The sequence below is a fragment of the Fusarium subglutinans genome, assembly GCF_013396075.1.
Source record: "Fusarium subglutinans strain NRRL 66333 chromosome Unknown NRRL66333_c0000186, whole genome shotgun sequence".
In the NCBI taxonomy this organism is placed as follows: domain Eukaryota; kingdom Fungi; phylum Ascomycota; class Sordariomycetes; order Hypocreales; family Nectriaceae; genus Fusarium; species Fusarium subglutinans.
Genome location: NW_023502249.1, coordinates 55,097 through 73,513, shown reverse-complemented (window position 1 = coordinate 73,513; position 18,417 = coordinate 55,097). Strand labels below are relative to the sequence as shown.

The following is an 18,417-nucleotide window of genomic DNA, read 5'->3' as shown; positions in this document are numbered from 1 at the left end:
GCACCGCTGCTCGGTACTAACTAAACATTATCCGTTGACCATCCTCCGTACCTATTAAGAGATGGGATTATCACCCACGGCAATCTTCATCAGGAGCCGAGTTGACGTTCTTATGAGGACTGATCATTCGGTTCTCTACATTGACAAATCTGAGCCAGAGATTGTCCTGAAAGCGGAAACAATATGGATAGACGGCAAACCCTATGGTCCGCCTTCAATGGTTGAAGAGACCAGTGATGACCTCACTCGTGAGCACGAGGTTTACAAAGCTATATCTCCCCACCGCTACATCACGAAATGCTTTGGAATTATTCGTGATGATGATGGCCATGCTATCACACTCAAGCTTGAACGAGCAACTAAGGGCAACCTCCGTCACATAATCGAAGAAACTCCAGAACCGCCATCAATCGATCGTCGACTTGAAATGGCTACTATGCTTGCCGAGAGTATCGCTTATCTCCATTCTAGGGGTGTAATCTGGGGAGACATCTCAACGCGGAATGTCCTTGTCTTCAATGACGATTCGATGACGATATGCGACTTTGCGAGTTCTGCTCTCAGCCAGACTTACCCCGAGTTCGGTCCTCACACATATGAGCCTGCGTACTGTCCAGCTCTACCAGAAGAACAAGTTGGCGAACTTTCTATGATGCAACGAGAGTTGTACGCTCTTGGATCGGCGATCTACGAGATTACAGAATGGAAATTCCCATATGCAGCCATCGATGGCGATATTTGGGAAATTGTCGAATCAGGTACTATACCTGTTATTGGGAGTGATAATATTGCTGGAGGAGTGATCGATCGATGCTGGCGGTTTGGATATGATTCTGCTAGTGTTATACTGGACGATCTAGCAGCTCTCGTAAAGCAAGTACCAAAGGAATGATTGAAATCACAGAGCTATAAGTTTAGAATTGCACAAGAAGATTATGATATTCACCATCATTAACCATGCTATAGAAGTTCGAATGAGGATATGAGACTCGGCTTTCAACAAGATCGCCAGATAAAGACACAGTACACAATTGTGAAGGATTGAATTTGGTCAATCTATGTCTCCCTAAGAAGCCTGGAGAAGGCAAAATCCAAGGAAATCTGGTTTCATCTAAAAGACCTCCTGTTATTGTGGCTATGGGAAGATCTCGAATATAACACTGATATCAATGTTACCCGCTTGCGCAAAATAACAACAGGCTACTATACGGAGGTAGATCAGGAGTCAGACATGCCTTAAAACACTTCTGGTGGGTCAAACCTACCTTCCTATACCCTAACACTGAGGGCAAGGACCTCGAGACTTATAGGAACCCATGACGGTCTTGCTTGGTGAGAGGTTGGGGCAGCTTGAAGTTCCGGAGTTCGTGTGGTCACATCGTTCTTCAATGGGGTACTCTGTCTTGGTTGTTGAGTGGCTGCACTTAGGGTATCTGATGGTGACTGTGTAGTATCCACACATTGTTTGAACAAACAAAAAAGATAGTTAACCTATTGTAGATATTTCTGATTTCGACTTATGACGGTGAGCTTTTGCCAAACGCACTGGACACTTCTGATTTACGATGACTACCTCCTTGAGCGACGAGAAAACCTTCTGTTACTTATGTTCTTCCCAGTCTCCGTAGACAAAGTCGATTAGACACGTCACAAAATGTTGGTTCTGTCTAAGCGGGGAACCATGTACACAGCTCGGGAATTCCTTGTCCGTCAATGATCAACAAGTCAGGACTGGCCTTATCGACAAAGTGTTGGTGATGATGTTGGCAAAGGTGCATGAAATTACAAAAGTGACCAAGTCATAAACCTTACATCAAGCAGTGTGCTTGTGCTCGCCCGGTTACTTAGGAGGTCATATGACTCGTTAGTGGCCATCTGCCTAGGGAGACAGAATCCGAGGAACCAACAGACGTCAGACGCCTCGCCAAACTAGGGAAAGATGCGGGATAAATGCCTAGTCACTTTTTACACTTTGAAATGTGAGATGCGTGATCATCTGTAACTATACTCCCAAGGCCCAAGACGATGATTAACATCAATCTAAAGCCCAGGGGCAGCTTGAATCCTAATGAACTCCACGTCGCTACCACCCACCCCATTATGATTGACATATTCTGCCACACATTCTTTGAGCTCAATGCTAGAACGTTCGAAGCTTCTTTTATATGTAAGGCAAGTCTCTTCACATTCTGCCTTACCACCAGATCCCAATGTTAGTTATGTGTTAGCATCACAAGGAATTGGATCATTTTATTTTGGTCTTAGTAGATGAATTGTGGTTTCATTCTTATACTACACTATGATACTCGTAATCTTAGCATAGTCCACCTTCTCTTCCAAATCTCCTGTGTCCCCTCATTCCCTCATTCCTTCCCATCCTACTTGCGGTTAGAGCAGTAACGGCTCTTACTGCAGTTGGTACATTCCTGCATCCGGCCACTGCCATTTTGCCAATGAGTGACAAACTTATCTCCGCTTGTCTCGAACACAAAGTTGTCAGTGGGGTCAAAATATGCGTTCATCTTTATAGCCTCCAGGGCATCATACAACTCATTTCGTGTCGGATCATAGTACTTGTCCTTCATGTAGATCTCAACGTTCATAGTCGAGCCGCTGATGGTTGCATACTTGAAGCGATCGCCGAACTTCTCCTCGACAGTGCTGAATGATGGTCGGTCGTATGTCACGCCGGACTTCTGTTCGAAGCGGCATAAAAGATAGTAAGAGTAGGGCATTTTGATAGTTGAACGTTGTTTTAGTAAGTTTGTGTGTATTTAGTAGAGTAATAGTTGTTGAGTTGTAATCGAGTTGCTTTGCGTTTGGGGAAATTGGAAAGAAGAAAGTCTCGAGTACGGTGGCTTTTATAGTTAAACGGGTTGGGTGATTCAGTGACTCTACTCAAATGATAGAGTGTTGCTTTGGTTCCACACTGGGGGAATGAACCTTCTGGAAGTAAATTCCATTGCCTATAATGAGTGAATCACTCATACGAGATGGCAGAGGTTGGCTGACTGAGGCGCATCATCAGCCTTGCGGGGATCCGGAAACTTCAGTGAATTTTTCGAGGTCTGCAGATGCTAGTCACAGCTCAACATCTGTGTTATGCTATCTATTCACACCCTCCGTTGCCAGTATTGATCCTCCTCCTCTTGAACACAGGCTCTCCATCCGTTCGCACATTATCACCGCCACGCTCATTGTTGACCGTTACCGCACTAAGCAAAAGCTTGGTGTATGCTGCGGCCGCAGCAGCAGCGTAGTTCTGCCAGACCTTGTTCTTTTGGGCATCACTGTAGTCGCATATTCCTCGTATCACAAGGCAATCTGCCCTGTTCATTACCCCAGCAGCCTCCATCTCGAAGCAGAGCACCCCGTACTTGCGCGACAGCCGATCGCGCAAAGTCGCGTCTTTAACCACGCGATTGCCTGATGCTACAAGTCCATAGTGAATCATGGGCTCTGCCGTCAATCGTGGGAGACGTTGCTCAACGTGAGTACACTCAGGCTTGCAAGCTCTGCGAGTACATGAGGCAAGGGAGAGAATGTCAAGTTCTTGACCTGGGTTACCATAAGCTGGGAGTGAGTCAACTATCCTAGTGAGATGTGGGCTCAGTGCGTCGACTCCAATGTCTGAATCTGACCGGAGCTTGCTGATAGCATTGGCCAAGATCCGAGGCGGACGTTGCAATACGCCTGTCACCTCGAATTCAGATCCCTCGTTCTCCTTACCGAGATCATACTGAATTACGCCGGGGAAAGTATGCGTAGGCAAGCTTACTACCACGTCGCCAAGTCGGATATCATTATCCTCAGAGGGCGCACCGCCGGCGATGCCAACAAGTAGACAGAACTGTATAGACGTGAAGCTGCGCATCATATCAGACACTGCTGATGCGGCTGCGTTTGTTCCGTATTCTCCAGCCGGAAGTGATGTTGCTATTACCATGTGTTGTGCCATTTCCCCAAGTGCATACTGATTGTTGTCGCCGATCACTCTCGGGAGATGCTGGTGTCTCTGGTCAAAAAGAGCCCGTACTGCCTTCAGCTCTATCGGCAACGCGCAAAGGATCCCAACAGTGTATCCGTTCCGGGAATAGGTATCTCCTACGATCGGCGGTGCAGTCTTTGACTTCCTCAGTGACGATGATATAATCGAGCTTGGTATTAGCGAGGCATGACTCTCAGATGAGGATGCCCCCAAACTTTCACCAACTCCACTATCCTTATCTGCCTTGTCTAACACATAATTCATGGCAATCTCTTCTCTGGAAGGTTGTTGCGTAGGAGGACCGGTATCGCCCCACGTCCAAGAGAAGCCTGGGTTATGTCCAAAAACGGCTGCACCGCTAAGCTTGATGGGGCTCCTGCTACAACACAACTTGTGAGATAGCGCAGACGGGAATGCCACATGGACTGGTTCTCCATGATGTCCTACATCACAGCCACATTGGTAATTCCCCGAGATGTCAACCGCATTGTGCCATATAAGGTTGTCACTGAGCCGAGCATGATCGGATTCAGAACTACGGTGGTCTCGAACGACATCCTCCATGTCCGAAACAGAGCATGCAAGCAGGTATCGGTGTCTCGGTAGTTGAGACCAGTAGTCACAAAGGATTGGTCCAGCTGGTTGGACAAGTTCCCCAAAGCCATTTCCTGCCAGGGTTACGGCCTGGAGATCTCTCGTGAAGTCAACCCATCCCTTACCAGCAGGCTCAAGAGTGACCATGCGCGGATGTAACGGATCGCGATTCGCGCTGAGGTCTTCAAAATCCCAACCCTCCAGATCCTTTCGAGGCCTTTTCTCTAGGCACCCAGTGTGTCGCCTTGTAATATCTGTCTGGTGATCGAGCATCTTCTCAAGCAGGTTATAGTATTGTTCGATTCTATCTTTTAACACAATAAAGCCGTCCTTTTCTGGGTAGAGCTTGAGACCCAAGTTTTTGGGATTGATGAGTACGTCGATAGCAGAGTCGGCAGTTAAGGGCTTCGGTGACTCTTGTAAGTCTTCTGACTTTAAGACAAATGCCGATTGGAATTTATCAGTGCTGTCATACGCTAGGGAGGCTCTAACAATATGTAACAAAGCGCTGGTACCATTAGTAAGCCAGCCGCGTTTGTCGCCCTCGTCCCAGAGAAGAAAGAATTTGGACGAGATCCATTTGAGTTGAGGGATATAGCCATTGCGAGAGACATGTACTGGTGTGTCCTTGATACCGAGTTCGAAGCTATGGCCTCCTGTGATCATACGTCCTAAAGTTATCATGGTGCCAGCGAGAGCACATCCGGGTGAGGGCTTGGGAAGCTCTGAATGTCTAAGATGATAGTGAGCTTGATTAGGCAAAGCCGAACTGAAGAGTGACTTTTGAACGTAGTGAGAAGGGGACCTTCCGGCTTTGCCTCTTTAAAGTGAGGTGTTTAAGGTTTGCCAAGGAATCTGCTCTTCGGCCATTGGTCAGATTTAGTCGATCAGACTAGCTATTGGCTAATTACAGCCCCACGGGGTCTTTCCTAAAAGTGAAGCTATCGTAAGATCAGAGGCAAGAGGGAAAAGGTCAAAGTACCGATCAGTCAGTCAGTCAGTCAGTCAGTTAGTCAGTCGGAAGAAGGTCCTTCCGGAGCCGTAGGCGACGGATTGGGTTGCCCTCCGCTTGAGGAGGCCCCCGGCAGGGTCCCCGAAGGGTCGCCAAAGGCAAAAGCCGGCTGCAGGCCCCCCCGGAGGGTAGTCATAAAATCCCCTCTATAAAGATCGAAGAAAACCTCCTCTATTAGAAGAAAATTCCCTCTTTTGGCACTGAAGATAGCTTCAAGAAGAGGCATAGCAAGAAGAGGCATAGCAAGAAGAGGCACAGCAAGAAGACCGTGGGGTTAAGCTAGGCGGAGGCATTTGCCTCGCCTAGGATGACAGCCTGTCAGCATCAAGGTCTTGTATGATCCTATAGAAGGTGTTCTTTAGCGGCCTTGATCAATAAAAAGAGGGAGAAAGAGTCTTACCAGCATAGAATCTGGCCTCAGAACACCATCCGAGAACGTGGCGGTGAGCTTGCAAATCTGGGGACCTAGCAAGAGCGTCCCGGTTCAGGTTATCATCGAGATAGGATATACGGCTTCCATCTTCTTTATAGATCAAGTGCCAATAAACCACCTCCCTGAACTGTTTGGTAGGGACCAGAAGTGTCGAATATCCCTTTATGTGAAAATTGAGCTGCGCGTCTAACTCAATCGAGACAGCAACGTATTCCCTAGGCTCGACTGCATCCCTATCAATAGCGGGAGAGTGGCTGCGGCTGTAGAGCTCAGCCACGGCTGATTGATCAACCATCGAAGAGACTGGTGTAAGCTGTGAGGCGATGGGTTGTTGGGGTGCTTTAAAGCCTGCGTGGTCGAACCAGAGTTCGTTGATGGCGTCGAGCGACGCGTCGTTCTGGAGAAATAGGGGCGCAAATGATTGATCGGCGCCGTAGTTGAGCCATCCGTTGGTATCGAAGGCATCGCCAAACAACATGGAGGGTAGCGGTGCCGGTATTATGTTCGCAGAGTTGAAGTTTGCCAACATGTCGCCAGTATCAAACATGATGCCATGCTGATGGCTTTCAAACCCGATAAATGAGCTATGCTGTGAATCAAGCTGGGGATCGATGCTGGGACATTGACGTCGAGGTTGCCGGGCTCAGATAGATCGATGAATGGATCATGGGCTGGAGAGATGTAGTTTTCGGCGTAATTTGTCTTGTTGCCGACATCTTTGGCATGGATGCTCACCGTCGCATCTCACCTTTGATGCGCTGCAAGGCTTGCAAGCTTGTGATACTCGACGGCGATCATTTGGACGGTCGCGGCTATCTGGATGGTCCACACTCAGATGTAGGGTTGTATGATGGCGAGCAAGAGAGTCGCTGCAGCGGTCAGCACTGGTGTAGCTCCCGGGCGGCGCGGGTAAATAAGTCACAACTAGGTTGGCGGGGCGTCCTTACACGCGACCAAAGCTTTGTCCACATTCGGAACATGTGAATGGCTTCTCCTTTGTATGAGTGCGTAGATGTCGTTGGTAGTGTTCCTTGCGCTGAAATGGGAGGTTGCACGTCTCGCATGAGAATTCCGGCTGAGTGCTAGGCGGGCTCATGATGCTGCAATGATATGGCGTTGTTCCATTTCTACGTGAACAGCGATAAACAAAGGGGGTCAGACGTGAAGCACGAAGAATAGCCGTGTCAAAAACCTCGAAGTTTGGGGGGAAAGGGCTGGACTCCTCCATTCAATGATCTCTTACCCCGGATTAACTAGATCACCTGCAGGGTCCACTTACTTACCCCGGAATTTAGCACATGCGACTCCAAATGAGTAATACGGAAATCGGAAGCCTTCCGACGAGCTGCTTTATGAGGAGGCTTCAAGACCAGTTCTCAAATTGGTCTAGTGTGATGAGTGGCTTCGAATCTGGCTCGGAGGTTTGGTTCAAACAACCATTACTAAGCGGCATCGGGGTAAGATTACAGTCAACGTCTCAACCCTTGACAGCTTCACCCAGCTAACCTAGAGTCGCTCCGCGATCTTGTCCTGTACTAGCTCCCCAGAATTTCCGTATCCTGGTCAGCTATCGACTTGTCTGCTAGACCTTACTGCGTATCCCTTGTACCCTCAGTACCTTTACAAGATTGTAATCGTCTTTTTAGTGTAAATACCTTTGAATTGGTCGTTTGGTATTTTCTTCTCAAACCTTATAGTACCGATACGATGAAAAACGGTATGCTGGTGTGTAGGTTGGAAAAGAGCCAGACAGTAAAGAGTCTCAAACGTATCATCATATAGGAAACGCCCGTTCTTGAACCAACACTCATCTCGCACAACAGGTAAGCAAAAGTATCGCCCCTTGGCTTCACCTAATCGCTCGATCTTTCTAGATGAGTTATCGACTATACCCTGTTCACACAGACCTGGGATGAGATTGTCTAAGTAGGATAAGAGAGGGACTAGTTTATCGGAGGTGTCTTGTGTCATTTCATCGGGGTATAGCACACCACCCCAGGTGTCAAAATTACCGCCGTTAGTAACCTTTGGCAGGTATGTTGTAGGATCGTCGGCTTCAATAAGACCTTTGGAGTTGATCTTTGGCATATCTTGATGTTCCAAGGTAAGTGGCCCGATGAGATGTCCGCGAAGCTTAATATATCCCCCTTGAACAACACCTGTACTGTGGCCTTCAACAGCATGTTTGAGCCAGACTGATTCGACCGAGGCAACTGTGTCGTTTGTAAAAGGCATAATGCCCGCTAGCCAAATGGGACCTAACATGGAAGCCCATGACCAAGAGGGGCCAGTGTAATGGGACGTTCGTTTTGATCTGGTGAAATCATTATGAACCCCCCAACACAAAGCCGGAGGTAAATGTGATCGCCATAGACCAGCGAGATACTGGTCAGAAATCCTTTGAGTTTGGTAAAAGTCTTGTGCAACTCCAGCAAATGCAATGAGCCGGTCCGTTTCATTGGTCAAAGTGGTGCTAACATACTTTTGAACATGCGTGTCCCAGGTCTTGACCGATTGATATATGGATTCGGGGATCAGCTGATTGCTTTTCATGCCTTGGAAGTCTCGTGCCATTGGGTAATATTCTGAATATCTTTCGCAAGCTACATTCTGTCGGCAGTGCCACCATAGTTGGCTATGGCTGAGGATAAGAGATCGAGGCGAAAGGTACCATTCTTGAAAGACCCAGGCCCTCCCCCTCAATGGGGAGTCCATAATATCCTCGTAGAAGACATGGTATTCAAGTTTGAGGTTTATGTCTGTCTCGCCATCCCAGGAGGAGGTCAATGACAGACACTCCATTATACTAGGATCCCTTCCCTGGAAGCTTACACCGTTGCTATTGCTGGCTGCAGCGGAGCATATGTTGAGTAGAGAACAACCATAGACCTTTTTCATACTCACAGCCTCATACTCCCAGTCGTCTTTGTCATCCTGGATAATGCAAAGAGAGTCAATCCAGATGAAGCGAATTCCCAGACGAGACGACCAGGAAATAGCCTCCTGGTATTTCTTGGGCAGATCTGCCACTTGAATCACGTCACAAAGTTGGGTCAGATTATTGGCTTTGAGCGTCATCATCTCCTGGTTACCCCAGCAGTGGGATAAAGATGCGTAAGGTCCGGTCGATCTTTTGCAAGTCTCGACAAGTCGAAGCCGCTTAGAGTCAATAATCTCCAACAATCTCGTTGGGCGATATGACAAATCACCCCTCTGGCATAGTTCGTGACTGTCAGTGCACTCTTGCATCCACCTTTGAGGCAATTCAGAGTCAAAAGGATCCGTTGGTGGAGTGCTAAAAGAACCTGGTCGATTTCTCTCTGTTTCCTTGGTCAGAATCTTAAACTATCCTGGGCTACACGCCATCCTACCTTCCAATATTTCGATTTGAAAGGCCCAGCCTTCAGCACCTGGCGATGGACGAATATAAAGTAAATTAAAGTCAAGTCCCGATTCTTTTCTTTTGTAGAAAAGGCTGTACTCAAACTTCTCCAAGGACTGTTGAGGTACATTGTCCCAGGAACGGCTTTTCACAATACTCGTGCAAATAAAGCAGCCACGATCAGACGCAGCCAGTATATCCACTCTGTTGTGATGCGGGAGCCACTGGTCGATATCCGGAAGCTTGCCTTTGAACATGGCATCGCAAAGAGTGCAAAGCCTTGATGGTGAAGAGGCCATGGTTTTTATTTCGCTTTTTTAATATGAGATCTTTGTTAAGTTGAAAGATATCAGCAATGAGCCTTTTTAATGCATCTTGCTGCTTACTGAGGGGTTGTGGCTTATGCGTCTAGTCTGCCTCACAAGGCAGCCACCATTCTGCAATGTAGGCTTGGTTACCTGAGGCCTCTAAAGTCGAGGCACTTTACAGTCGTCATAGTAAATACGATTTATTGGTATGAAGCTCGTTCTGCTTGAGGGGGAGCCACCCTGGCCAATTCAAAGTTACAGAATGCATTAGATGATTCAAATCAGCTCTACCAGTCGTCGGGATAACACTAGTTTCCTCGTTCCTCAAGTAGAGAGGGCTATCTGCCAAGGTAGCTAGGCTGATGAGAAAGTCTCTGGTTGACTCACCAAGTCGTGATATTGCGCCGTGGGCCCGGCTTTACCATGAGCGCAGTACCCAACAAAATATCCTCTCTGGCACATCTTTCACCAATTACATCAGAGTTTATTCTACTGCGAAAGTGTCCACCGATTTAGAGATATGCAAGCCTCACATGACGCTGGAAATAAAGGTTAGATATGACAAGTTAAGATGGTGGCATCGTGATAGCGAGAACATGCTGCCGAGGGATGAGAGCTATTTAAAACAATTACCAAAAGCCACTGATTTTGGCAGTGCTTCGGGTGACAGGTCATCAGAGCCAATGAATCGGGGAAAGATCACCCTCAAAACCGCCATATTTGTGTGCCAGAAGCCGAGCTCTAAAGGCTTGTATTCGGCAGCGGATAATGAAACACCTTCAAAAGAATGAGAAATCATCCATAGGACGCACGATCTACGTGCTCCTGTCTAGGTCGTTACAAAGCAAAGCTGTACGCAAATACCAGGAATCCTCTGATGGTCTATACCACAGACCAAGTTTCGAAGTCGGATTAGTCTTGAATGGTGGCATCTTCCTACATGTGAAGGGCGTGCATTGGTATCAGAGAACAGTAATATTGTCGTGATGGCTCTGGCTGCCTCTCTGCCTGTTGACATAAATACCCTAGCATGGCTTCCCGCCGACCCGGTTGGTAAGGCCGACGTCAACAGTCCCAAACCAGACTCTTCAACTTGGAACAGCATGCTTGCTTCCAGTGACCTAGGTGAGTCTTCTAGACTGGATCCTTTCTTGCTACTACTCCACTTTGGCGCATGTGTGGAGGAAGGGGTTCCTGGGCGGAGGGGCCCAGTGTAGGACTTTCACATCACATCGGATAGTGCGACTCGGGCACGGTTTTCTCGCTCTATATTAGAGCATTCTGACCAGCGACGATTCCTACCGTTATTTGAGAAATTGCTCACCAGCTCCTTGATTCCCGAGGGAGAGGCTATGCCTCGGATAGAACCATGCGCTACTTTGTCGGCAAACGCGTGGTCGGTGTCCTGGTACAAACTGCAGAAGCTGATTGTATGACGACAGCGGAATGGCTTACACCAAAAACCGCTGTTCTCCTACCAAAGGCTATCTACTGTTTTCCCTTACACCCTAGCGAACTTGAATAATTCTATCAGTGTGCTTACAGCTGAGCCATTACTCTTGCAAAGCCGCAGCTCAGGCGAGGAGACCAGGCTATCAAGATCTGCAGTGCTGATGATCTCTAGACTCTCCGGCGTTTCAGCTTCGGCCGAGAGCCGAATGGGGAAATGGCTTGGTCTCGAGATGCCACGAGACGGGCGTGCTGATCAGTGGATACGAAAAAGGGGTCTTGCGCCATTCTGCCGGATCATCGTGCTTCTGACTCTGAACTGTCATGTCAGTTATTATTCGGTTCGGAAGATATCAACCGATCTCACGAACCGAGTCGATCACATTGCGGGGTGAACCCTTGTCATCAACAATCATTAATCTTGAGATGTGCTATCTAATTACTACAAAATGAGATTGGAAATGAACTAAACATTATATCTGGTATCTTCAACACGCCGAACGAAAAAGGGAAATAGTCTACACAACTCTGAACTCGACTGTCTTCTTGATCACATTGCCCTTGAGGTCCATGTCCTCCAGGTTAATTGACCCGTCGCCTTGTGAGGAACCGCCCTCAATGATATGATCTGTAGAGTCATTTCGTGTCTTGTGAGTGCGTGTGCCGCCGTCAACACCGACGACATGCTCTGTTCTATTTTGCGCAAAGTCGTCCTTCTGGGTTGAGGTGAAGCGGCCAGGTTGGCTGCTCTGATGAACATAGCGATCACGAGAGGAAGGGTAATCCTGGGTACCACTGAACTTGAGTTTGGATGAGAGAAGATCGATGCTGCAGAAGTTAGATCAATGGCTAAAAAAAATTGGACAAATGCAGGAGGACTTACTATAAGACCATGGAGTACAGACAGAAGACGGCGTAGAAGAACCGGTCCAGTTGGGTAGCAATGTTCTCCGCCGTCTGACCAGCCGTCTTGAATGAATGCGTCACAGCGCGAAGTGTACCCTGCAGAGCCAGAAGAGCGACTCTCATTTCCGTGCTTCGAGCCAAGTATTGGAAAAGACCACCACTGCGCGCGATCTCGGCAGACGAAGTCTTAGCCGATGTAAAGAGGACGATGAGGAAGTATGCGCTGAGGCATTCGAGCGACGCGATGAGACCGAAGTAGGCGATGTGGATATGGTTGATGGTAGTCAAGAGGTCTTCATTACCGGCGAGGATTGATTTGACTCGGAAGGTGATGATGACGACGCGAACCATACAAATGCCGGCGATGCCTGACCAGAAAAGCGACATGAAGACCCTCCATCGCGTACCTCGAAGGACTCGTTTCAGGATGATGTAACTGTAGAAAAGAAGACCGGCTTCTTGCAGCTAGTAACTGTCAGCGCGGGGCGTCCAATTGGATCATGCATCAATCATACCAGCCAAAAAATATCAGCAAATACCGACGCGATCGCAAGCATCATAGCAGGATGCTTCTGGTAATACACATAGTAACACAGCCCATTAGCGATAGCTCCCGCCGCTGACGAAAGCATCGGCACAGCGGCGAGGAGCGTCCAATTGGTGATACCGCAGACGAGACATCCCAGCAGAACATTGCCCATGCAGATGGTCATCAAGATAGACCAGCTGAGCTCGAAAAACACGGGCACCGCTGCATCCGCCATTGTCGATCAAGGTAACGTCGAAGGGTTGTATGGATGGTAAGAAGAACGAGTAATGGGAAGGTCGGAGAAAATAGAAGGAAAGAAGAGAAGGAAAAAGCAATGTGACATTGATGGCGTTAAATGAAGACCTTGGCCTCGATCATCACCCTCCTTTCCAGCTAGTTGGATCTCAGCTGCACCGCTGCCATATCATAAAGTTCCCGATAACCGCCCCCTTCGATAAAAGGCAAGTGGTCGATTAACCAGTTTTTCGACCATTGTAAATTAGAGAGGGATACCCTTGATTCAATCGCGTCGGATACAGTGCTCTCCGCAGTAAGAGATTGGCTCGTTGGTTCTGCGTCGCTGCGAGACGACATCTGTGCTCAGGCTATCCTGACAAGTGAGTGACGGGTTCTCCGCAAGCAGCAGCCCAACCCATGGGGAGGCGTCAACGGTTGGGTACATCGGTTTCGAACTAACGAGCTTGGTCAAACAAGCAGCGCCCAGCTAATCCCGTTCTGTAAGGTCTTGACTCGTGGTTCTGGGCGCGGGGAAATGAGGGGGAGAGAGCAGATCAGAACACGCATTTATTTAAAGTTTTGACTTCGGCATCTGGTCTAGGCAGGCTTTTTTCGCTTTCCTTGTCGCTAAGGGGAAAGGTTGAGAAACCGGGGTAGATCGCTAGGGCGGTTTATTTTCAGCCCTCCTTTACGGTAATTCGTATCAGGATGTGAGCCCCTGTTTCTTTGGAATGAGCTGGACCAAACTCTATTGACCCCCCTTCTCTCCTGATGATTTTTCGTCGGGGGATATTGTGTTGCTTTTTGGGCTGGGCTAATGCACAAAATGCCTGATGGCATCATGCCATGTGTTCAATTAGCAGGGCTGGTGATAGGGACAGAAAACGCCAGAGGCAGAGATCTAGAATTATTGAGGGCAACTAGCTAACCGAGTGATCCGTCTCCCGATGTGATCAGTGCCCACGGAATGTGGGTGGGTGCGCAGCCGAGTTGCCGTCCGCTCAAGGACAAGGCATCTTACTCATGCATCAGCATGTCTCAGAGATAAAGAATCCTTTTAACTCAAAAGACCCTTTGCATTAAATATCTCTTCCCTCTTCACACCATCTCCGTCGCAGCGGCATTTCATCTGCTCTAGCACAGCCGTTACAACCGTTTCATTCTCTGGGTTTCTGGGGTAGAATCAATTCGAGACCCGGGGGAAAATGCCTGATATTGATAACCTTGTTTCTCCCCCCTCCCGTGGCGTTCATCAGATGCCTGTGTGATAGGCGAAAGGAGAAAAGACGCAAGCCACAAAATCGGAGCTTCGCCGATGTTGGGAAGACACCACCGGCGCCACAGAGATTCTCACATGTCATCCTAACTACCGAGTGGCTTGAAGAGGTCAAGGTTGATAGGGCAGCTGAGCGGTGATTGATGCTAGCGACTCTGGATATCCCACTATCCCACACTGCGTATGACTCGAGCGCAGCGGGCCGACGCTACTGAGTCAATATTGTACGTCAAAAACAAGGCTAAAAAGACCATTAGTCAAGGTCTGTCTGCGCTCGTCTCTGTAGCTAATATTTATGTAAAATAGCGGAAAGAATAGGGATGAAAGTAAATCTTTGTTATGTCCCATTAATTGGCGTAGAGTTTACAGGGCATCGTGGTAAAGGACCCCAGTTTTCATCTTCAATAGATTGATAAAGTATCATTGAGATTAAATCGTCACGATAAGACTTCCTCTTTAGGTTTTAAGCTTTTGTGAACCCAATCCTTATGCTTAAGTTTCCTATCATTGTGTTGGTACTCAGCGCCTGATCTATCAGCACGGACCCTGAACTTTCGACATGAACACATTGCAAACTTCATGACATGGCGCATTCGAGATCATAGTCTTGTTCAACTTGTGACCTGAGAGACAATAACCTCACGGTTATGCACAGACCCTCCCCCGAGTCGAACTTGTTGGTCGAAGCTCGAGGGTTAGTATGAAATACGGAGTCTAGGAGTCTATCCACTCTCTCCATATTTTTGCAAAAGCTTCAGGGTAGCCCACTATCATCGTGTCTCTCATTACATGAGATACTAAGTTAAGATCTTCAATGAGAACGTAAGGCTGGAGTAAGGCTGAGTTAAATCTCTTGTTACGTATATACTTCTCTTAATTTTCTATATTGTACATGAGCTCCGCACAGTGGTGCACATTTGGCGCAGAAATATCAACGTCTACTTTGGATAATGTTCGATTTGCTTCCCCTGATGACATGCTAGTACACTATAAATCCCTAGTGATTGCCTACATTGAAATCTGAACTTGATTGTCGTCAAATATGTTATCTGAGAACTCATCAAACCACAACTGTGGAAAAGAATCAAGATTGAAGAACGGATTCGAACTTGTAGTCGTGTCATGACTCGTTTCATCCACCCCTTCAGCAAAGATGTAACCAAAATCCGTATATGGGAAAGCCGGTATCTGTGGGGCTTGCCCCGGAAAAGCCGGGGTTTCTTGCTCCACTGACACCGCACCAAGTCCCCTTGTCAAAATATCTATGCTGCGCTGTATCCCAGGGCAGCTGACCGTGATGGCGTTCAGAGCCCTCATAAACATCTTGAATCGCTGGGTAGTATCAGGCCTGCCGTTTTTCATGTCCTGCACGACGACTGTGGCTGCGGTGTAGGTGCAGTAAGCCATGATATATGTGAAACGCTGGAAGCCAAAGGTGTTATCGAGGAGCTGGAGAAGTTGCTCTACGGCTTGACAGGCTTCTCGACATGTTTTCCAGCAAGCTGGGTTATTGAGAAATGGTCGGTGAAGTAGGATTATGGTGGTATGGTATAGCATTCTGAACATATGTTAGATTGAGTGATATGCCAGGGAATTGTGCACTTACTGCTGGGCTACGAAATGTGTAGGCGGACATGTCTCAGCTTGACAGTCAACATGCAAAGCTGGTGGTAAACTCGAACGCCAGGAGTACAGCCTCTCCCTGGTATTCTGTACAAAATCCAAGACGTCTTTCGTTCTTTTGCTTCCATAAATACTAAAAAGAATATCATTGATGATAAGGCTGATCTTGCAAGTATATGCAAAACACAGTAACAAATGTGATGGTCTCGGCTGATAACTCTGGAGAGCTTCATCGTCGGGGATGGGATAAGGCGGCCATAACTCATTTTCTGGCTCCTCTGGTAAAGCAGGGTCCCATTTCGGTGGCTCAGGTAATGACGGTGCTCTTCCAAGGTACAGACTCAATGTTTTGTCCCAGAAAAAGCAAGACCATGCGAGATGACGCCCGAGTTGCATCCATACAATATCCTCACACTTCCCAGGTGATAGCGAGAAGAGACCGATATCGATAGCAACTCGAAATGCCATCCCACCGTACAGCCAAGCTTGTGATACGGATCCTCGACCAATTTCGCGAGCGCTAAACTGCAGCAGTGCTTGGACTAGTGGTATAGAGCCTTCTTTGTGTATCTCATGGCTGAACTCCAACTTTGCCCTGGCAAGCAGTTGCTCTGTTAAATGCCGCTCCCTGAAGCGCGTTGAATGCAGGCATAACACACTCAATAGAAACGGAGAGAAGAGCTTTCCACTGACTGCAGCGTCACGGAGAAATAAAGCTCTTGGGACAAACATAAAGTTGGCGTGTACCCAGGTCCAATGCGTGGCAAAAAGACGTCGGATCATATCCTGAGGAATGCTGAGATAAACTGCTGCGCTCTCCACGGCTTGATCCTCCCAGAACCTCAACTCGGGGGTTTCCATGGGTAGAGGCTGTCGAGTCTCAGGGCTGTGTGCGACGGTGATTTGACCTGTTGTCGCTTGTGATGGCGTATCTCGGGGATCATGAACTGCTGACGTGGTATCGTAGTAAGCACGAGCGGTATCCAGAGTACCATCCGCAACCTCAATAGTCGGAAGTGGTTCTGTAAGCGCCGATACTCTCGTGTCTTCTGCTGGAACTGTAGCGATAGTTCGTGAGGGAGCAATACTGTTTCCGTTGTTCTGAAGGTCTTTGATCGTCTGTTCAAGCTGAGCGATCTTATCCGCCATAGCGCGAATCTGCGTCATGGGCGGTGGTCGATCATATTGACAAGTCTCATTGTACGCTGTACAGATACCGCAGACAGGCTGGCCTCCATCGCATCGGACTTTGCGGGCACGACAGTTTTTGCATGTCAATCGGGCGGTTTTCTTTGGGCGGGGCGGGGATTCTCGTCGCTCGCGCCTTGTTTTGGGCATTATGGAGTTTCTTTGCTGGCATATGGATATGGTGACATGGGGGAAGGGGTCGATTTCGTTTTGGTGGGACTCAGATTGAATTGGCTCATCGTGGCCTCAACGGATCCAATTCAAGCTGATGACAAGTTGAGATGAAGTGAGCCCTAGACGTGCTTGATTAGTGACTCTGGTTTGGGTTAGCCTTCTCCACTCTACAATATCTACGCCATCTTATTGGATGATGAAGAGCAAGCTAAGGTGAACATCGTTATTACTGACGAACCGTGTTTGCTTGTTGGTTTATAATACTCAACTTTTTACTGCATGATCAAATATCTCATAACTCTAAGCTACTCTGTTTCCTTTCTCTTCCCCTCTCAACAGCGCCATCGCAATCTCCGCAACTGCTATACCACTCTGACTTTGATTCTCAACCGTCGAAGCTCCAACATGCGGCGTCAAGACGACATTCGGCAACGCCAGCAGCTCCGGGTATGCCTCAATAGTCGGAGGCTCGACCACCATAGCATCAAGACCAGCACCAAATAGCTTTCCGCTCTCCAATGCAGCTAACAATGCACCCTCGTCAACGATTCCACCCCGAGCGCAGTTAAGCAGAATTGCCCCGTCCTTCATAGTGTTAAACTCTGCGGTTGAGATGATGTTCTCGGTGTCTTTGGTAAGAGGGAGATGAAGAGTTACGACATCTGATGCGCTCAAGAGATCATGTAGTGTTGAGGCCTGGCGAAATTTGCTTTCCCCAAAAGTGCTGAGCCACTGCTTTCCATCCGAGAAGGGATCATAAGCGACGATATTGCCCTCCATAGCTCCAACCCACTTCTTAGCAACAGCGAGCCCAATATTTCCCATCCCAACAACTCCCAATGTCTTCTTGAATAAGCTCTTTCCAAGCGTCTGACTTCTCACAACCGTCTCCCCATTTCTGGTCCGCCTGTCAATCTCAGCGACTCGTCGTGACAACGTCAAAGCCAACGCGAGCGTAAGTTCAGCAACCGCTTCTCCGTTGAGACCGGGAGTGTTGTATACTTTTATACCCGCTGCAGCAGCTGCTTTGAGATCGATGTTGTCGACGCCAACGCCTTGCTTGACGATATATTTCAACTTCTTGCACTTGGCAAGCTCATCTGCACCGAGACGAGTCTCGCTACGGAGCATAACTGCAGTGGCGTTCTCTGTATATTGGCTCTTGTTTGGGTCTGTTGGAAGGACGACATTGATATCGGATGATTGTTCCAGGGCTACGATGGCGTCTGGATGGTAGGGGTCTAGAACATAGACATTTGGTTTGGAGTCAGCCATGATAACGAATTTAGAGCGAATTATGGTAAAATATTGGACGTAA

At 48.1% G+C, this 18,417-nt stretch overlaps 7 protein-coding genes across 7 annotated transcripts; 1 reads left to right on the top strand and 6 right to left on the bottom strand.

The window, feature by feature from the left end:
* Positions 1-61: 61 nt before the first annotated feature.
* FSUBG_10621 (TKL kinase) lies at positions 62-892 on the top strand (the record flags this gene model as incomplete). The annotated part of the gene is made up of 1 exon (XM_036675217.1): positions 62-892. The coding sequence occupies one exon, from the start codon at positions 62-64 to the stop codon at positions 890-892; it is 831 nt and encodes a 276-aa protein (XP_036533912.1).
* Positions 893-2,378: 1,486 nt separating this feature from the next.
* FSUBG_10620 (uncharacterized protein) lies at positions 2,379-2,735 on the bottom strand (the record flags this gene model as incomplete). Its single annotated transcript, XM_036675216.1, has 1 exon — positions 2,379-2,735. One exon carries the CDS (start codon positions 2,733-2,735, stop codon positions 2,379-2,381), a length of 357 nt encoding a protein of 118 aa, XP_036533911.1.
* Positions 2,736-3,109: 374 nt separating this feature from the next.
* On the bottom strand, positions 3,110-6,574 carry FSUBG_10619 (nucleoside phosphorylase; the record flags this gene model as incomplete). The annotated part of the gene is made up of 2 exons (XM_036675214.1): positions 3,110-5,307; positions 5,995-6,574. The coding sequence occupies 2 exons, from the start codon at positions 6,572-6,574 to the stop codon at positions 3,110-3,112; spliced, it is 2,778 nt and encodes a 925-aa protein (XP_036533910.1).
* Positions 6,575-7,647: 1,073 nt separating this feature from the next.
* FSUBG_10618 (tol) lies at positions 7,648-9,708 on the bottom strand (the record flags this gene model as incomplete). The annotated part of the gene is made up of 2 exons (XM_036675213.1): positions 7,648-9,347; positions 9,399-9,708. 2 exons carry the CDS (start codon positions 9,706-9,708, stop codon positions 7,648-7,650), a joined length of 2,010 nt encoding a protein of 669 aa, XP_036533909.1.
* A 1,976-nt stretch (positions 9,709-11,684) lies between these two features.
* Positions 11,685-12,836, bottom strand: FSUBG_10617 (uncharacterized protein; the record flags this gene model as incomplete). Its single annotated transcript, XM_036675212.1, has 3 exons — positions 11,685-11,994; positions 12,050-12,537; positions 12,588-12,836. 3 exons carry the CDS (start codon positions 12,834-12,836, stop codon positions 11,685-11,687), a joined length of 1,047 nt encoding a protein of 348 aa, XP_036533908.1.
* A 2,286-nt stretch (positions 12,837-15,122) lies between these two features.
* FSUBG_10616 (pathway-specific regulatory) lies at positions 15,123-17,075 on the bottom strand (the record flags this gene model as incomplete). Its single annotated transcript, XM_036675211.1, has 3 exons — positions 15,123-15,672; positions 15,721-15,727; positions 15,872-17,075. 3 exons carry the CDS (start codon positions 17,073-17,075, stop codon positions 15,123-15,125), a joined length of 1,761 nt encoding a protein of 586 aa, XP_036533907.1.
* Positions 17,076-17,399: 324 nt separating this feature from the next.
* FSUBG_10615 (SER3-3-phosphoglycerate dehydrogenase) lies at positions 17,400-18,374 on the bottom strand (the record flags this gene model as incomplete). Its single annotated transcript, XM_036675210.1, has 1 exon — positions 17,400-18,374. The coding sequence occupies one exon, from the start codon at positions 18,372-18,374 to the stop codon at positions 17,400-17,402; it is 975 nt and encodes a 324-aa protein (XP_036533906.1).
* Between the last annotated feature and the right edge of the window lie 43 nt (positions 18,375-18,417).